The sequence below is a fragment of the Scyliorhinus torazame genome, chromosome 10 (genome assembly GCF_047496885.1).
Source record: "Scyliorhinus torazame isolate Kashiwa2021f chromosome 10, sScyTor2.1, whole genome shotgun sequence".
NCBI lineage: Eukaryota > Metazoa > Chordata > Chondrichthyes > Carcharhiniformes > Scyliorhinidae > Scyliorhinus > Scyliorhinus torazame.
Window position 1 is genome coordinate 188,966,588 of NC_092716.1, and position 15,102 is coordinate 188,981,689.

The 15,102-nt window shown below is 54.6% G+C and overlaps 1 protein-coding gene across 1 annotated transcript in view; it reads left to right on the top strand.

The window, feature by feature from the left end:
• The first annotated feature begins 279 nt into the window (after positions 1-279).
• The window catches only part of ctr9 (CTR9 homolog, Paf1/RNA polymerase II complex component), a 97,656-nt gene continuing 82,833 nt past the window's right edge, over positions 280-15,102 (top strand). The window contains exons 1-3 of the mRNA XM_072466162.1: positions 280-401; positions 11,608-11,706; positions 14,437-14,676. Of these exons, the coding sequence (XP_072322263.1) occupies positions 354-401; positions 11,608-11,706; positions 14,437-14,676 (387 nt within the window). The 5' untranslated portion in view covers positions 280-353. The remainder of the gene's footprint in view (positions 402-11,607; positions 11,707-14,436; positions 14,677-15,102) is intronic.

The following is a 15,102-nucleotide window of genomic DNA, read 5'->3' on the forward strand; positions in this document are numbered from 1 at the left end:
AAAATTTACAGATTTTTTGAATTATGGAAGAGTCAGGGGTTTAGGGGGTACAAAGGGCTAAGGGTAAGAGCTGAGGCTAAGATCAGGTCTTACTGAATCATGGAACCAGCTCGAGGGGCCGAATGGTCAACAGTACTGGGTACAAAAGTCTCTCTCTCTCCTACTGGGTGACATGGTCTTTATCTCACTGGGTGCCAATGTCTCTCTCCCTCTCCGAGGCCAATATCTCTCTCTCCATCCACCCATCTCTCTATCCAGCTCTGACTGGGTGACCCACTCCTCCCGCTTTCCGGTGCCAGCCCCGTGCCCCGGAAGTGGACTCCGGGCCTGGCTCCGGGGTCAGCCAGGCCGCGATGTTGTCGCGCGGATCCATCGAGATCCCGCTCCGGGACACGGATGAGGTGAGGATGAAGGGCCGTAAGGGATGAGGCTCTGGGCCCGAGGAGGCGGTGGCGGAGTGGGAGACGTCAGCCCGCGAGCTGGGGCCGGGAGCTTGGGGAAACAGCCGCGGCCTCCGGCTCGGGCTCAAATCAACCGCGGCGCCGGGTGGGGGCAAGTCCTGGAATCAGGCGGTGTCTTCCCGTCTGTCCACTGTGTGCCCGAGCACCCTCTGCCAGGGGAGGGGGCTGTGTCCGGAGGCGGGGTGTGTGTCTGGGGGTGAAGGGCATCTCCCCCGTCTGTGCCTACCCCCAGTCTGTGGCCACTCCCCCCCCCCCCCGCCTGTGCCCACTCCCCCCGCCTGTGCCCACTCCCCCGGCCTGTGCCCACTCCCCCGGCCTGTGCCCACTCCCCCCGCCTGTGCCCACTCCCCCCGCCTGTGCCCACTCCCCCCGCCTGTGCCCACTCCCCCCGCCTGTGCCCACTCCCCCCGCCTGTGCCCACTCCCCCCGCCTGTGCCCACTCCCCCCGCCTGTGCCCACTCCCCCCGCCTGTGCCCACTCCCCCCGCCTGTGCCCACTCCCCCCGCCTGTGCCCACTCCCCCCGCCTGTGCCCACTCCCCCCGCCTGTGCCCACTCCCCTGTCTGCACCCACTTCCCCCCCCCCACCGTCTGCACCCACTTCCCCCCCCCCACCGTCTGCACCCACTTCCCCCCCCACCGTCTGCACCCACTTCCCCCCCCCCCACCCGTCTGCGCCCACTCCCCCACCCGTCTGCACCCACTTCCCCCCCAGAGTCTGCACCCATTCCCATCTGCGCCCCCCCCCCCCTGTCTGCGCCCACTCTCTCCCTCCCCCCCCCCCGCCCCGGGCTGCGCCCGCTCTTTCTCCCCCCCCCGGTCTGCGGCCACCCCGCCACCCCCATCTGCGCCAACTCTCTTTCCCCATCCCCCGGTCTGCGCCACTCTCCCCCCCCCCCCCCCCCCCCACCCACGCCTACTATCCCCCCATCTGCGCCCACTCCCTCTCTGCACTCACTCCACCCCCCGCCTGCACCCACTCGTCGGCCCCCCCGTCCGTGCCCACTCCACCCCCCCTGTCCGCGCCCCCATCTCCCCCCCCGTCCGCGCCCCCCCCCCCCCGGTCCGTGCCCCCCCCCGTCCGCGCCCCCTCCCCCCCGTCCGCGCCCCCTCCCCCCCGTCCGCGCCCCCTCCCCCCCCTGTCCACGCCCCCCTCCCCCCCGTCTGCGCCCCCTCCCCCCCGTCTGCGCCCCCTCCCCACCCCCGTCTGCGCCCCCTCCCCACCCCCCGTCTGCGCCCCCTCCCCACCCCCCGTCTGCGCCCCCTCCCCACTCCTCGTCTGCGCCCCCTCCCCACCCCTCGTCTGCGCCCCCTCCCCACCCCTCGTCTGCGCCCCCTCCCCACCCCTCGTCTGCGCCCCCTCCCCACCCCCCGTCTGCGCCCCCTCCCCACCCCCGTCTGCGCCCCCTCCCCACCCCCCCGTCTGCGCCCCCTCCCCACCCCCCCCGTCTGCGCCCCCTCCCCACCCCCCCGTCTGCGCCCCCTCCCCACCCCCCCGTCTGCGCCCCCTCCCCACCCCCCGTCTGCGCCCCCTCCCCACCCCCCGTCTGCGCCCCCTCCCCACCCCCCGTCTGCGCCCCCTCCCCACCCCCCGTCTGCGCCCCCTCCCCACCCCCCGTCTGCGCCCCCTCCCCACCCCCGTCTGCGCCCCCTCCCCACCCCCCGTCTGCGCCCCCTCCCCACCCCCCGTCTGCGCCCCCTCCCCACCCCCCGTCTGCGCCCCCTCCCCACCCCCGTCTGCGTCCCCTCCCCACCCCCCGTCTGCGCCCCCTCCCCACCCCCCGTCTGCGCCCCCTCCCCACCCCCCGTCTGCGCCCCCTCCCCACCCCCCGTCTGCGCCCCCTCCCCACCCCCCGTCTGCGCCCCCTCCCCACCCCCCGTCCGCGCCCCTTCCCCAACCCCGGCCGCGCCCCCTCCCCAACCCCCGTCCGCGCCCCCTCCCCACCCCCCGTCCGCGCCCCCTCCCCACCCCCCGTCCGCGCCCCCTCCCCACCCCCCGTCCGCGCCCCATCCCCACCCCTGTCCACGCCCCCTCTCCACCCCCCGTCCGCGCACCCTCCCCACCCCCCCCGTCCGCGCCCCCTCCCCACCCCCCCGTCTGCGCCCCCTCCCCACCCCCCCGTCCGCGCCCCCTCCCCACCCCCCGTCCGCGCCCCCTCCCCACCCCCCCGTCCGCGCCCCCTCCCCACCCCCCCGTCCACGCCCCCTCCCCACCCCCCCCGTCCGCGTCCCCTCCCCACCCCCTGTCCGCGCCCCCTCCCCACCCCCCCGTCCGCGCCCCCTCCCCCCCCAGTCCGCACCCCCTCCCCCCCCAGTCCGCACCCCCTCCCCACCCCCCGTCCGCGCCCCCTCCCCACCCCCCCGTCCGCGCCCCCACCCCCCCGTCCGCGCCCCCTCCCCACCCCCCCGTCCGCGCCCCCTCCCCACCCCCCCGTCCGCGCCCCCTCCCCACCCCCCGTCCGCGCCCCTCCCCCCCCCCCAGTCCGCACCCCCTCCCCCCCCCAGTCCGCACCCCCTCCCCCCCCCCCCCTGTCCGCATCCCCTCTTCCCCCCCCCGTCCGCACCCCCTCTTCCCCCCCCCGTCCGCACCCCCTCTTCCCCCCCCCGTCCGCACCCCCTCTTCCCCCCCCCGTCCGCACCCCCTCTTCCCCCCCCGTCCGCACCTCCTCTTCCCCCCCCGTCCGCACCCCCTCTTCCCCCCGTCCGCACCCCCTCTTCCCCCCCGTCCGCACCCCCTCTTCCCCCCCGTCCGCACCCCCTCTTCCCCCCCGTCCGCACCCCCTCTTCCCCCCCGTCCGCACCCCCTCTTCCCCCCCCGTCCGCACCCCCTCTTCCCCCCCGTCCGCACCCCCTCTTCCCCCCCGTCCGCACCCCCTCTTCCCCCCCGTCCGCACCCCCTCTTCCCCCCCGTCCGCACCCCCTCTTCCCCCCCGTCCGCACCCCCTCTTCCCCCCCGTCCGCACCCCCTCTTCCCCCCCGTCCGCACCCCCTCTTCCCCCCCCGTCCGCACCCCCTCTTCCCCCCCGTCCGCACCCCCTCTTCCCCCCCGTCCGCACCCCCTCTTCCCCCCCGTCCGCATCCCCTCTTCCCCCCCGTCCGCACCCCCTCTTCCCCCCCCCGCACCCCCTCTTCCCCCCCCCCCCCGTCCGCACCCCCTCTTCCCCCCCCCCGCACTCCCCTTCCCCTCCCCCCCCCCCCCCGCATCCCCTCTCCCTCCCCGTCCGTCCGCGCCCCCCCCCCCATCTGCCCCTCATTCCCCCCAGCGTGTGTCCCACATCCTTCAGGGGTGGGACATATTGTGCCCTGTGTGCCCATTGGCTGCGGGGTCTTGCCATGTACCGTTTGGCTGCGGGAACCTACAGTGTGCTGATTGGTAGCGTGCCGATTCGCGGCAGGAACCTACAGTGTGCCGATTGGCGGTGGCAACTTGCAGTGCATCAATAGGTTCTGGGGTCTTGTGTGTGCCAATTGGCCGCGGCTATCTTGATCACAGATTAGACACGGAGGGCCTTGCAATATGCTAGTTGGCTGCTATATCCTACATAATTGATGCACTTCAAAACAGTGGTGGGCAACCTGCTGCCCATGGAACATTTTGTTGACTGTTGCCCACATGCAGGGTTGCCAGATTCTGCTGGTTTGTGTCTAGTTTTTTTTCTTCCTTACCAGTAAGGTTAAAGTGATAGTAAAGCAAGGCCATGTGAAGTGCGGTGTGTGCTGATTGGGGGGTGGGGGGGGCAGTACTGGACCAAATGCTTCATGTGAAACAGACATCCTGAGATCTAGGTCTTCTACTTTGAGATTATGAGTGAGGCTTAATTTTACGTGAAAAATTGCATCTTCCACAATAGATCTGCATGAGTTGGTATGTATGTGTTGACCAGTCAACACAATTCTCCCTGACTACATTGGCTCTCTGTATGGCAGTATGTCGATTATTAAAATTCTCATCCTTGTTTTAAAATCCTTCCATGGCCTCACCCCACTACACTATTGGTGGTCATACCTTCAGGTACCTGAGGCCTAAGCTCTGAATTTCCTTGACTAGACCTTTCTGGCTCTCTTTTTAAGCGCTCCTTAAAACATTCCTCTTTAGCCAAGGTTTTGGTCACCTGTCCTAATAGCTCTTTATTGTGGCTTGGTCAAATTTTGTTTTCTAATCATTTCCTTGAAGAGCCTTGTTAGTTTTACTATGTTAAAGATGCTATATAAATGCATGTTGTTGTTTGCTACCTCCTAATCGTTGAATTGTCAGTTTTTTTGCTTTGGGATGTCCCTCTTTAACAAAGGTACCCTATATACAAATGATTGTGAATGAAAAGTACCCACCTGAAACTTTAGCCTTATGCTTACAAAGAACAGCACTGTAAAACTCCCACCATTTTCTGTATCTATTTCAGATATTCTCCTTTTTCCTCCAATTTAATTAATAGAACTTCTTTCTGAAAATGTAGGATGCAAAGGCTGGCCAGTAATTTTATTTGAGCAATTTCTCTGTTGGCAGAATTAAGTGGTTCACAGTAACTTCATTGCAGTGTTAATGTAAGTCGACTTGTGACACTAAGAAAGATTATTGTTATTTTTAAAATTCATTCATAGGATGTGCCTGCAGGTGCAGCAGACAGTAAAGGTGGCAAATGGTATGCTAGCCTTCATGACGAGAGGATTTGAGTACAGGAGCAAGGATGTCTTGCTGCAATTATACAGGGCCTTGGTGAGACCACAGCTGGAATAGTGTGTGCAGTTTTGGTCTCCTTATTTGATTCTTGCTATAGAGAGAGTGCAGTGAAGGTTTACCAGACTGATTCCTGGGATAGCAGCACTGACGTATGGTGAGACTGAGTCAGTTAGGAATATATTCGCTGGAAGATTGGGGGGGGGGGGGGGGTCTCGTAGAAACCTATAAAATTCTAACAGGACTAGATAGGGTACATACAGGAAGGGTGTTCCAGATGGCGGGGTAGTCCAGAACCTGGGGTTACAGTTTAAGGATACAGGGTAAACAATTTAGAGCTGAGATGAGGATAAATGTCTTCACCCAGAGAGTGGTGAGCCTGTGGAATTCTCTACCAGAGAAAGTAGTTAAGGCCAAAACACTGTACGTTTTCAAGAAAGAGTTAGGTGTAGCTCTTGGAGCAAAATGGATCATTGGATATGGAGGAAAAGCGGGTACAGGTTACTGGGTTGATGATCAGCCATAATAATGAATGGTGGAGCAGGCTCGAAGGGCCTACTCATTTTTTATCTTTTATGTAGTTGGTAAAGTCGATATTTATTGCCCATCACTAATTGCCCTTAAGGTGGTAGTGAACTGTCTTGAAAACAATTGAGTCACTTGGGCCATTTTAGTGGACAGTTAAGAGTCAACCACGGACTTCCGGTTGCGGCGATGCCCAGCTAAGCCGCACGTTTCGGCGGCTCCAGCTCCAACGGACCTTCGGGCTCTTTTAAGAGCCCCAACGGGAAATTTTTGGGCGACGAAACCCGGTGTGGGGTGAGTGAATAGGGAGTCCCACCCCCCCCCCCCCCCCCCCCCCCCAACGAAAGAGGAAAATATCGGCGGCGGCGGCTGCAGCGCGAGGAATCTTCGACGAAAGGGAGAAGACACAAGATGGCGGCGGAGAAAGCCCAGGCGACATGGGGGCCCGAGCAAGACAAATTCCTGAGACGGTGTGTGGAGCTACTAAAGAGGGAGGTGCTGACCCCGATGCTACAGGCAATTGAGGGGCTCAAGGAGGCACAAAGGACCCAGGAGACAGAGCTCCGCGTGGTGGAGCAGAAGGTGACGGATAATGAGGACGAGATCCTGGACCTGGCGGTCAAAACACAGACGCACGAGGCACTCCATAAAAAGTGCATTGAAAGGATTGAGGCCCTAGAAAACAGAGCGCGAAGGAAGAACCTTCGGATACTGGGTCTCCCTGAGGGAGTGGAAGGAGCGGACTGTGGAGCTTATGTAAGTACGATGCTAAGCTCATTGATGGGAGCTGAGGCCCCTACGGGCCCCTTGGAGGTGGAGTGGGCACATTGGATCCCGGCGAGAAGACCAAAAGCGGGAGAACCACCCAGGGTGACAGTCGTGCGATTTCACCGCCTTAAAGATAGAGAAGAGGTCCTGAGATGGGCTAAAAAGGTGCGGAGTAGCAGATGGGAGAATGCAGTGGTACGGGTGTACCAGGATTGGAGTGCGGAGGTGGCGAGAAGGAGGGCGAGTTTTAACCGAGCCAAGGAGGTGTTACACAAAAAGAAGGTGAAGTTCGGGATGCTGCAGCCGGCACGGCTATGGGTTACGTACCAGGAGAGACACCATTATTTCGATACGGCGGAAGAAGCATGGACCTTTATTAAAGAGGAGAAATTGGATCAGAACTGAGGGACTGATACTGTAGGGAATGTTATTGTTATTGTTATGGTTGATGTAAATAGAGAAGTAAATTGGGATGGGGGGAGACACTAGGAAATGTGGGCGCCGGTGAGGGGGAAAGAAGGGACATAGGCGGAGAATGAGGAATGGGAGGGGGAGAGGAAAGGGAGCTGCGCCACAAGAGGTGGGTCAGATAAAGGGATGTTCCCGCGCTAGAAAGATTATGGCGGGAAGACAGGCGCAAGGCAGATGGGAGTTCCCCACACGGGGGGGGGTCAAGGAGTGAGCAGGAGTAGCCGGGGTCAGTTGAAGTCAGCTGACTTGCGGAAGTAATATGGCGGGAGCAATCACGCTAGAAAGGGGGGAGGGGGGGTGGGGGACAACTGGGTTGCTGCTGCGGAAATCAAAAAGGAAATGGCTAAAGAGTGGGTGGACGGGGATGGAATGCGACGCCTGGGGAGCGAGTGGGAGCACGGAGGCGGGATATGGGACTGGCCTAGAGAAGGTGATGGCTAGTCGACACGGGAGGGGGGCAGGTAGCCCCCTAGTGAGGCTGATCACGTGGAACATGAGAGGCCTGAACGGACCGATTAAAAGGGCCCGAGTGCTCGCGCACTTGAAAGGACTAAGGGCAGACGTGGCTATGCTCCAAGAGACGCACCTGAAGGTGGCGGACCAAGTTAGGTTAAGGAAAGGATGGGTGGGACAGGTGCTCCACTCAGGACTAGATGCAAAGAATAGAGGGGTGGCCATATTGGTGGGGAAACGGGTAGCATTTGAAGCAAAGAACATCGTAGCAGATAGCGGAGGTAGATATGTAATGGTGAGTGGCAGACTGGAGGGAATGGAGGTCGTGTTGGTTAATGTATATGCCCCGAATTGGGATGATGCGGGATTTATGAGACGGATGTTGGGTCGTATACCGGACCTGGAGGGAGGAAACTTGATATTGGGAGGGGACTTCAATACCGTGCTGGACCCAGGGTTAGATAGATCCAGATCAAAGACCGGAAGAAGGCCGGCAGCGGCCAAGGTGCTCAAGGGGTTTATGGACCAAATGGGGGGGAGTGGATCCATGGCGATTTCTTAGACCGAGGACCAGGGAGTTCTCCTTCTTCCATGTCCATAGAGTGTACTCCCGGATAGATTTTTTTGTTCTGGGAAGGTCGTTGATCTCAAGGGTGGAAGAAGCTGAGTATTCAGCCATAGCGGTTTCGGACCATGCCCCACACTGGGTGGACCTGGAACTAGGAGAGGAAAGGGAGCAGAGAGCACTCTGGCGATTAAATGTGGGATTGATGGCGGACGAGGGAGTGTGTGGAAGAGTGCGGGGGTGTATTGAGATATACCTGGAGGTCAATGACGACGGGGAGGTCCGTGTGGGAGTGGTATGGGAAGCACTAAAAGCGGTGGTCAGAGGAGAGCTGATCTCCATTGGGGCCCACAAAGGGAAAACAGAGGCCAAGGAAAGGGAAAGATTACTAGGGGAGATTTTAAGGGTGGACAGGGAATTTGCAGAGACCCCTGAGGAGGGACTGTACAGGGAGAGGAGACGACTCCAGACGGAGTTTGACCTCCTGACCACCAGAAAGGCGGAGGTGCTGTGGAGGAAGGCACAGGGGAGGAGGTATGAATATGGGGAAAAGGCTAGTCGCCTGCTGGCTCATCAGTTGCGAAAGAGGACAGCGGCGAGGGAGATAGGGGGAATTAGAGACGAAAAGGGAGCCACGGTGCGAAGAGCAGGGAAGATAAACGAGGTGTTCAAGACCTTTTATTCAACCCCCAGAGGGAGAGGAGGGGATGCGGCAGTTCCTGGATCAATTGAGGTTCCCGAGGGTGGAGGAGCAGGAGGTGGAAGGCCTGGGGGCACCGATTGGGGTGGACGAGGTTATTAAGGGGCTGGGGAACATGCAAGCAGGGAAGGCTCCGGGACCAGACGGGTTCCCGGTGGAATTTTATAGAAAATACGTGGACTTTTTGGCCCCGTTGTTGGTGAGGACGTTCAATGAGGCCAGGGAAGGAGGGACTTTACCCCCGACAATGTCGGAGGCGACGATATCGCTAATTCTGAAGAGGGATAAAGATCCGTTGCAGTGCGGGTCCTATAGACCTATTTCATTATTGAATGTGGACGCCAAATTGCTGGCAAAGGTACTGGCATCGAGGATAGAGGACTGTGTCCCGGGGGTGGTGCACGAAGACCAGACCGGGTTCGTAAAGGGGAGACAACTGAATGTCAACGTGCGACGACTATTAGGGGTGATAATGATGCCCCCAGTGGAGGGGGAGGCAGAGATAGTGGCGGCAATGGATGCAGAGAAGGCATTTGATAGGGTGGAGTGGGAGTACTTATGGGAGGTGTTAAGGAGGTTTGGGTTCGGGAACGGGTTTATTAGCTGGGTCAAACTTCTTTATGGGGCCCCAACGGCAAGTGTAGTCACGGGTCGGCAAAGATCGGAGTATTTCCGATTGTATAGGGGAACAAGACAGGGATGCCCGCTATCTCCACTGTTGTTTGCGTTGGCAATTGAACCTCTGGCCATGGCGTTGAGAGACTCCAGGAAATGGAGAGGGGTGATTAGAGTGGGAGAAGAACACTGAGTCTCGCTATACGCGGATGACCTACTGTTGTATGTGTCGGACCCAGCGGGGGGGATGATAGAGGTTATGCAGATGTTGAGGGAGTTCGGAGATTTCTCGGGATATAGGCTTAACATGGGGAAGAGTGAACTATTCGTGATACACCCAGGGGACCAGAGTAGAGAAATAGAAGGCCTGCCTCTAAGGAAAGTGGAAAGAAACTTCCGATACCTGGGGATTCAGATCGCTAGGAGCTGGGGAACCTTACACAGACTTAATCTGACACGATTGGTAGAACAAATGGAGGAGGACTTCAAGAGGTGGGACATGCAGCCTCTGTCGTTGGCAGGCAGAGTGCAGGCAATTAAGATGATGGTCCTCCCGAGGTTCTTATTTGTATTTCAATGTCTCCCTATACTAATCACTGAGACCTTTTTTTAAAAAATAGACAGGAGCATCACGAGCTTCGTGTGGGCAGGGAAAGTCCCGAGGGTAAGGAGGGGGTTCCTACAACGTAGCAGGGACAGAGGAGGATTGGCGCTAACGAATTTGGGCGACTACTATTGGGCCGTCAATGTGGCGATGATTCGTAAATGGATGAAGGAGGGAGAGGGAGCGGCGTGGAAAAGACTGGAGAGAAAGTCCTGTAAAGGGACGAGCTTAGAGGCGCTGGTGACGGCGCCGCTACCGCTCGCACCAAAAAAGTTTACCATGAACCCGGTGGTGGCGGCAACATTGAATATCTGAGGACAATGGAGGTGTGCGGGGAGCCCTGGTGGGGTCCCCAATCAGGAACAACCATAGGTTTGCCCCAGGAAGAATGGATGGAGGATTTCAGAGCTGGCACCAGTTGGGAATTAGGAGGGTGGGAGATTTATTTATAGATGGGACGTTTGTGAGCTTGGGAGCATTGGAGGAAAAGTATAAGTTGCCCCGGGGAAACTTCCTTAGATATATGCAGGTGAGGGCATTCACAAGACAACAGGTGAGGGAATTTCCGCTGCTCCCGGCACAGGAGATTCAGGACAGAGTGCTTTCGGGGGTGTGGGTCGGAGAGGGCAAGGTGTCAGAGATATACCGAGAGATGAGGGAGGAGGGGGAGGAGTTGGTGGGCGAATTAAAAGGAAAGTGGGAAGAAGAGCTAGGGGAGGAGATAGAGGAGGGTATGTGGGCTGATGCCCTAAGCAGGGTAAATTCCTCTTCCTCATGCGCCAGGCTTAGCCTGATTCAAGTTACATAGAGCACACATAACGGGAGCAAGATTGAGCAGGTTCTTTGGAGTGGAGGACAAATGTGGGAGGTGTGGCGGGAGCCCGGCAAACCACGCACATATGTTTTGGGCGTGCCCGGCACTGGAAGGGTATTGGAAGGGAGTGACGGGAGTGATTTCGCGGGTGGTGAAGGCCCGGGTCAAACCAGGCTGGGGGTTAGCTCTATTTGGAGTTGCGGAAGAGCCGGGAGTTCAGGAGGCGAAAGAGGCCGACGTTGTGGCCTTTGCGTCCCTAGTAGCCCGGCGCAGGATCCTACTCATGTGGAAGGAGGCGAAACCCCCCCGGACTGGAGGCCTGGGTAAACGATATGGCGGGGTTCATAAAACTGGAGCAGATAAAGTTTGCGCTGAGAGGATCTGCTCAAGGGTTCACCAGGCGGTGGCAGCCATTCCTCGACTACCTAGGGGAACGTTAGAGGGAAGACAGATGACCAGCAGCAGCAACCCAGGGGGGAAGGGGGGGGGGGTGTGTGGAAGTTTTAGTTTATGTTAAACTATTAGATTACCATGTTGATTAGCCATTTGTTTATTGTTAAATTTTCTTTACTGTTATGTTTGATCTGTAAAGGGAAAACATTTTGATCGAAAACATTTTCAATAAAATACATTTTTTTAAAAAGAGTCAACCACATTGCTGTTGGTATGGAGCAACATATAGGCCATAGCGAGCAAGGACGACAGATTTCTTTAACCTCCATGAACCAGCTGGGTTTCACCATCACCATTACTGATAGTAGCATTATCTTCCATATTTAATTTAATTTAAAATTGTTATCTGCCAGGGTGGCTTTAAACTCATGTCTTCTGGTCATTAGTCCAGATCTCTCCATTACTGGTCCAGTAATGTAAATATGGCACTAATACCCAAATTGATGGCTTTTAAAGGAATGGTGGATAATCACAGCTAATCTACATTTCGTTGTTTTTTGTTTAGGTTATTGAACTTGACTTTGATCAGCTGCCGGAGGGAGATGAAGTCATCAGTATCCTCAAACAAGAACACACCCAGCTTCACATATGGATGGCCTTGGCGGTTTGTATTTCACTATTTCTTACAGAAGTGTAAAGCAGGATGATTATAATCTGACCATCAACTGGATAGGAGAAAATTAGATAAAGTTGAGGTACCTGAAAGGCTGGCAGCACTCAGAGTAGAGAAGTCAACTGGTCCAGATGGAATGTCTCTTGAGGTGATTGAAGAAATTAAGGGTGGAATTTGCAGAGGTTCAGGCCACAAACTTTCAATCTGCCTTGGATATGGGATTGGTGCTAAAGGACTGGAGGGTTATAAATATCTGGCATTTGTGTTTTTTTTAAAGAGATAAACCTGTTAACTACAGGCCAGTGAACCGGTGGGGAAACTTCTAGAAAGACAAATTAATTGTCACTTGGAAGAATATTTTTGTTAATAAATGATAGCCGATGTGGTCGATCCAAAACATGTCAGATTGACTTGATTGAATTCTCTGATGAAGTAATGGGGAGGGTGCATGAGGGTTGAGGGTGCATGAGGGTTGTCTGTTTGATGGTGTTGTGTGAAATTTCAAAAGGCATTTAATAAAGCACCACATAATAGACTTTTTAACAAAATTAAATCCATTTACAATCGAATAGGCTGTGACAGCATTGTTGACAAAATTGACTACGGCAGAAATCAGAGAATAATGGTGAATGGTTGATTTCCGGACTGGAGTGAAGCAACCCTGAGGGGCCACTGATCTTTTTGATATACATTAATGTCCTGGACTTGGATGTACAGCGCATAAGTTTGTAGATGATACACAGCTTGGAAATAGTGACAGGCTTCTGAAGGACAATAGGTGAAATAGGTAGCCACATGGCAGCTGAAATTTAAGATAGAGGAATGATACATTTTGGTGGGGAAAATGGTGGGAATATACGCTAAATGGTCCAATTTATAAAGATGTAGGAATTGAGAGACCTAGGGATGTATTTTCACAAATCTTTGAAGCAGGACATCTTTCTTACCTACAGGTATCTTAAGTTTATTAGGTGTGTAGAGTACAAAATTAAGTAAGTAATACTTTTATTAAAGGTATATAAGGACCTTTATGAAATACTGATTGGGCCCTAGCTGGAAAATTGTGTTCACTTCTGGGCTGTATTTTAGGAAGAGTGTCAAGGCCTTTGAAGGTGGTGCAAAGACGATTTACTAGAATAGCAATAAGTATGAGTGATTTCAGTTCTGTGAAGAGACTGGAGAACTGGGATTTTCTTTTTTGAACAGAGAAGGTTAATGGGAGATACAATAGAGGTGTTCAAATCAGTGAGGGGCTTTGATAGAGTAAATAAAGTGGAACTGTTTCCAATGGTAGGGGTTCCATAACCAGAGGACACAGATTTAAGCTAATTGGCAAAAAAAGCCAAGCCGAAATGTGAAGACATTTTATTCTGCTGTGAATTGTGATCTGGAAGCCCTGACTGGAAGGTGGTAAAAGTAGGCTCAATAGTAATGTTCAGAACCCAATTGGTTAAATACTTGAAAAATCAATATCTTTGAAGGGATATGGGGGAAGAGTGGGGCTAATTGGTTAGCTCTTTGAAAAAGTTAGCATAGGCATGATGGGTGGAATGTCCTCTGCTTTTTAATTCTGAAGATCATTAATAAGTGATATTCAATGGGCTCTAAGGTATTACCATTTTGTACTGCCGTAGCTTTTTAAAAAATTCTTGGACGTGAATATTGCTAGCAAAGCCAGCATTTATTGCCCATTCCTTATTGCTCTTTAACAGGTGATATTGAGCCACCTTCTTGAACCGCTGCAGTACAGGTGGTGTAGGTACATTCATAGAGCTGTTAGGGAGACAGTTCTAAGGTTCTAACCTAGCGACATTGAAGGAATGGCAATATAGTTCCTTGTCAGGATAATGTCTGGCTTGGAATGGAACTTGTAGATGATGGTGTTCCAATGCATCTGCTGCCCTTGTCCTTTTGAGTGGTTTATGAAAGAGTTGTCAAAGGAGCTTTGGCACATGGCTGCAGTGCATCTCGCTGCTGCTGTTGTGCAGCGGTTTTAGAGGGAGTGAATATTAAAGTGGTGGATGGGGTGCCGATCAAGCAAATTGCTTGATCTTCGATGGTGTTGAGTCGCGTGTTGTTGGAGCTGCATTGGCCAGGCAGTGCAGGCACCTGCCTGTTTAAGGTCACTTATGGGGACATTATTTGAATCAGTCATCGGGGAGAGAATGATGATGTGACATGAATTTGTGATGGGTAGGTCATGTATAAATAAATTGCTTGAGGAGATCCTTAAAGTTAAATATTTTTGGTTGATGGCAGAAGTCTTAAGATAAAAGGGGATTTTGCCTTACAATTAGAGCCAGGTCATTCAAGAGAGAAGTTCGGATACACTTCTTCATGCAAGGCTGGTAGAAATGTGGCACTCTATTTCACAAAAAGCAGCAGATGCTAGCTCAGTTTTTAATTTAAAATCTGAGGTCAGTAGATTTTTATGCTAGCCAAGGGTGTTAAGAATTAGAAAGGCAGGTGGATGGATTGAATGAGGATAAGCCATGATCTCATTGAATAGCTGAGACTTGAGGAACTGAGTGGCCTGTCCTGCTCCTGTGTTAGATAGGGGAATTTATCATTATATCATCATTATGACCTTCCAGAAGGCTAAAGATTATTTGTAAAAAAAAAACCTAAGTGTGTTGAATTGGAGGAAATCTTATAACCCAATCTCGGAATGTTTAGAATTAATATTTATTCTCGCAAAACAAAATCTTTCATATTTTAAAGCTCGAATACTTCAAGCAAGGAAAGACAGAAGATTTTGTCAAGCTGCTGGAAGCTGCTCGTATCGATGGAAACCTGGATTATCGAGATCATGAGAAAGACCAGATGACATGTCTGGACACTCTTGCTGCTTACTATGTACAGCAGGCTCGGAAAGAAAAGAACAAAGATGCGAAGAAAGAGCTCATCACGCAGGCCACCTTGCTGTATACCATGGCCGACAAAATCATTATGTACGACCAGGTAAGATTACAACAGATGTGATGTGAGGGATGGTGTGACATGTTATGATGAAGTAAGGTGTATAGCAAGGAACAGTGTGGTGTGGTATGGTAAGGTGCAACACCGTGAGATACGATAAAGCCGGCGACACTGCCCATCGGCCCGGTGTCCTCTCTCTGAAGATACTCTCTGCCAACTCCCATCCCTTGCCCTTTCCCCATTCCGCCCATCATCTGGGTTAGTCCCTTAAGTCCAAAGGCTAAAAAAAGCTTTCAAATTTCCAGTTGTCAACTTTTACCCTGCTTGTTTCACACTGCATCGGATTAGTACAGTAACACGCTGTGTTATTGATCTGTACATATAAACACTTCTTACTACCCTTTTGATATCTTGATACGAGCAGTGCCAGTTTATTGAAAACAGTTAAATGTTTAAAACTACACTCAT